At 47.7% G+C, this 4575-nt stretch overlaps 1 protein-coding gene across 1 annotated transcript; it reads left to right on the forward strand.

The window, feature by feature from the left end:
• The first annotated feature begins 356 nt into the window (after nt 1-356).
• On the forward strand, nt 357-4143 carry LOC146833271 (uncharacterized). Its single transcript, XM_085600056.1, has 3 exons — nt 357-704; nt 1116-1904; nt 1984-4143. The coding sequence occupies exon 3, from the start codon at nt 2302-2304 to the stop codon at nt 3337-3339; it is 1038 nt and encodes a 345-aa protein (XP_085456182.1). The 5' UTR covers nt 357-704; nt 1116-1904; nt 1984-2301; the 3' UTR covers nt 3340-4143.
• Nucleotides 4144-4575: the final 432 nt, after the last annotated feature.

Raw genomic sequence — 4575 nt, forward strand, 5'->3', positions numbered from 1 at the left:
CTTGTGTGTTATTTATTACGGTATTGCTGAATTTGTGGGCGGGGTGTGTTGACGATATTGGCACTATGCTTGTGTGTCCATTCTGGGGTCTGTAGTGCAGTTTCGGTTTCAAGAATTGTTTTCTGTAATCAGGAAGTAAAGCTTATTGGGCTTCTTTTTCCCGCGACTCCAGCCTTTGTGTGAGATTTTAGAAATCCGCTGATGTTCACATCTAATTTCAAACAGACAACCCAGCCAATAATAATAAAAAAAAATTGCACACACAGGCTCCATGTGTAAGGTGGAAGGTGCTGTGGTTGTTCAGCCGCTGACATCGAGTGCCTCCCCAGCCAAGGAGCTTTATTTACAAACACGCAAGTGAGGAAAAGTGTTCTTCTGATCTGCATAATTTGTACCGAGACTCCATTGTTTTTTCATTGCCATCTCGTGTCAAAACACTTCCACACGACCCACCTGGTCGTTTCTGCTGATGCCTGGGAAAATTTTAACTGACATGACAAAAACCATCTTGCAGCCTGCATTTCTGCCCAGGAACTGTCGCACACCCAACCCCCCTGTTCTTTGCAGTTCAACAGAAAGCCATGAGACACTCAAGCCCTGGGTAAATGATTCGTTTTCCATCTCCTGCTCCCAGCCTGGTAAACATCCTTGACACCGTGATCAGGTTATCTGGACAATGGTCTGTCTGCTGGGCCTTGATCAGGGTGATTAAACAATGACCTGAAAGACCGGGCTTTGGTTTTTTTTTTTTTTTGTAAATATGTTTATTAACATTCAAGATCATACAAATACATGACAATCAGTAATCGACCCTTACTGAAAACATTTAAGTGGGCAATTGCACTAGAATAACCATCCTCGCTGAACCCCGCTGACATATTCTCTGATTAATCGCTCCTCCTAGAAACCTTACAATAAAGTCACTAGCAATTCCACCATCGGAGCAGCTTGCAAGGCCACATTTACAGACATATTAACCATGGAGCCCCCGTTCAACAGGTTCAGTGCATAAGCAATATGACTAATCCTAAACTGATCAACTAACCCTGAGTACAACCCCTCCCCCTATCCTCCCCCCCCATCTCCCCCCCATCTCCTCACCGGGCTTTGATCAGGGTGATTAAACAATGACCTGAAAGACCGGGCTTTGATCAAGCTGAGTGAACAATGACCTGCAAGACCAGCTTTGATCACACTGAGTAAATAATGATTTGTGTACCAAGCCTTGACAAGGTCACCACCTACAAACATCGTCTGGATCTGGTTATCAACTGCAAACACTGCCCTGATTGAACAATGGACTAACAGCCAAAAGACTGCAATGAAAAAGTATAAAAGGCTTGTAAGCTGCGGAGTAAAGCAGCAGCCTCCTGGGTTTTGTCTCTGACTAGCTTGGGACTCTGTTCCATAGCCCGGGCTATTTGAATAAATCTGGGTTCCTCCTGCAGACGAAGGCTCCTGTGTCTCCTTTTACTACGTATGGAGGGTATGGAAGACTTGGGCGGTTCCCCCGCCGCCGAGACCCAGTAAGTGGGTTATTCCGGTTCTTCAAATTGCGCCCAAACAGGGACTCCACGACCACGAAGGTCAAGCCCAGTGGATGTGAGGAGGTGCACGGAGAGACTCCGACGGAGGCGCCCTACCCGAGGGATTCTTGCAATCTGGTAATGCCGAACGACTCGCCCCGCTGTTCTTCCCCACCCGGTCTGGGCCACATGACCGCGTTCTCGCTGGAGTCCCCTAGCAAATAATTTCTGGAGCAGGACACAGCCCTACGTCTGCAGAAGAGAACTACCCCTGTAAGGTAAGGGTGGACTGATCACCCACCAAGTCTGTATGATTCTGTTATTGACTTTTGCAAAAGCCAAGCTGTTATTGACTTTTGCAAAAGCCAAGCAAGCGAGGTGAATTTTTAAAAACCCGCTGGTGTCTGTTCTGTATGATTTTGCTGTTATTGACTTTTGCAAAAGCCAAGCAAGCGAGGTGAGTTTTTTAAAACCCGCTGGTGTCTGTTATCTGTTTACAAGCATGCCAGTCAGTAGTAAGTTCAAGAAATGATGTTGTTGTATGTGTACGCAGGACTCCCAGCTGGAGGCGGCTTGTCCGCTTCCTCCAGAAGGGACCCCTGGCCATACAATGTATGTTAAACATGGTCCTTCTGCCATAATGTTTTCCTCATTCTGGGTAAAATATACGAAACAAAGTAACGTGGAATTACAGTGGCCACTTTATGGCTCTTTTAATTCCCAAGTTCTCGCCAACTTAGAGGAATAATTAACGAAAAGAAAAACGCGCCCGTCTATGTTTGAATCTGTCCGATTTTGGAGGAAAGAGATAGAGCAGAGAGCTAGAAAGCAGAAGGCTCAAAAAAGAAAACAGGAACGTATGTCAATGGCCGACCACGCCAGAGAAAATGTACAAAATCAAATGACAAAATCGGTAGAAATAGCCGATAGGGAGCATGGGGCCCGGGTACAAAAATGTTATCCAGCTCGTGAGGAGAAAGTAAAGGGCTATATGGAAGGGGGAGAAGAAGGTGATTCCTTACTTGATACCATGCTAGAAAGCCCGCCTGCATATGCCCCAATGTACCCTGCCTTGACGCCTCACACCCCTCATGTCCCCCCGCCACAGCCCACTCCTGCATCCACTGCCCCTCCTACTGTTCTCCCTGTCACACCGACCCTCCCTATTTTTCCTATGACACCGACCACGCACGCTAACCCTGTCCTCGCTGCGGGAATGACAATAAGTCCCCATCCGCCCAACCCCTGCAGCTTTACCCCTACCCACCCTTTCCCTACTTCCCCGTGGTCTACAGTTAAGCAGGATCTATATAAATTGTTGAATTTCCCCCGACTGGCCTCCTTGCGCTCTGCAGTCAGCTTTTCATCCCTTCGAGAAAATGACCTGCAGAAGCAACAGTGTGAATGTTGGATAAATAACGGGAATATTTATACCTTTAAAGAAATATGGTCCACCTTTTCCCAGTGGACGATTATGGAACAGACCACCTGGGCTGAATACTTGTGTACCCTGGTCATGCAAAGATTTGAGAATGCGCTTATGCAGATACCCACCGGATTAATGGACCTTAGGTCACAAATAAAAAGAGGCGATGTTCAGGGAGAGGGGATGTTTGGCGCTATGTCTACTTTAATGGCTTACCGTGATATGACCGCTTTTCCCAACACCCATCTAGAAACAGCTATGCCAATGAGAGAGGCGGCCCCGTCTTTGTTAACGCACTTACAGATGCCCAAAATAATGGCCGAGGGGCTGTTGAGGCACACTGGCGCAGGCTTTGGGTTCATGTTCCTTGGAAGAGGTCAGAAGTAATACAGTTAAAAGGACAATTACCAGATCCCCGGAAGAATCCGGCTGCCTTTTACAGAGAATTAGGTCAGATTATATCTGCAGGTACTCTCATTCTTGAGGATATAGATATACTTTTTGGTACGGTTGTCCCCACTGAAATTTGGGACAAGATTCGACATACTGACCATGAAGTGGCATTGGGAGGTAAATGGGCTGACCTAGAGGCTATGGAAGAAGCAAGGGTAGGAGGGACTAAACCAAAAGCTGCCATCCTGACTTTGCCCGGTAAAATAATGACGTTTATGAAAACACTTTTGCCAGAAACTGTCATTAACTGGGATAAAATACACGCCTGTAGGCAGCGAAAAGATGAGAATGTGACTGACTTCTTTACCCGTTTCGAGACAGAATACAAGGGACATAGTGGTTTGGATCCCCCGGACCCCAGGTTCTGGCCCAGTGTTTGTCGATAAGTTTGTCAGCAACTTGCTTCCTGAGATCTCCGCAAGGCTTAAGAAGGTTGAAAGTACGTGGTCTGCCCAAACTATGACTGGTATCTTGGCTATGGCACAATATCACGAGAATAGGGAGAACGAAGATAGAGACAAGGAAAGTAAGAAGGTTAGGGATCTTAAGACTAAGGCATTTCTGCAGCAGGCTTACCCTCCCCGAGGTCCCGATGCCAGCGGGAACTTCAAACCCCAACCCCAACTCCCTCCGAGGGCTCGCCAGTCTACCCCCTCCAGCCCTCAACGTACGGGAGCCCTCCAAACAGATCAGTGTGCTTATTGTAAGGGGTACGGCCATTGGATAGATGAGTGTCCCGTGTTAGCTGAAAACATCCGAACAGGGAAGACTCGGCCTCGTGCTCCCAGGGAGGGGAGGCAGACTAGGGACCATGGCCCGCCCCATCCACAGGATAAAGAACGCAGGCCCAGGGATGATGCTCCCGTCCGGCAGCGCCCGGCCAATAGGTTTGATGGGTACGAAGCCACACGCACTTATTACAATGATGATTATGACGAAGTTGATGAGACAGGGTCCTACCAAGCATAGGACAGCCAGGAAAGGGGTATTACCAGAGTGCAAATTCCAGTGGATCATAGGGGCCCGTATGTTCAAATGTCAGTTGTGGGGAACGATCAGAATTTTCTTTTGGATACTGCGGCCACCAGGTCTTCTACAGGTTGCAGTGAAAACTTGTTAGGCATGTATTTACTGAAAGCTCTGTATGCGACCATATCATGTAGTCCCCAA

The sequence above is a fragment of the Triturus cristatus genome, chromosome 4_2, assembly GCF_964204655.1.
Source record: "Triturus cristatus chromosome 4_2, aTriCri1.1, whole genome shotgun sequence".
NCBI lineage: Eukaryota > Metazoa > Chordata > Amphibia > Caudata > Salamandridae > Triturus > Triturus cristatus.

Excerpts from the sequence above, each read along its gene's own strand:
- LOC146833271 (XM_085600056.1), top strand. The coding sequence starts at position 2,302 with ATGTTTGAATCTGTCCGATTTTGGAGGAAAGAGATAGAGCAGAGAGCT.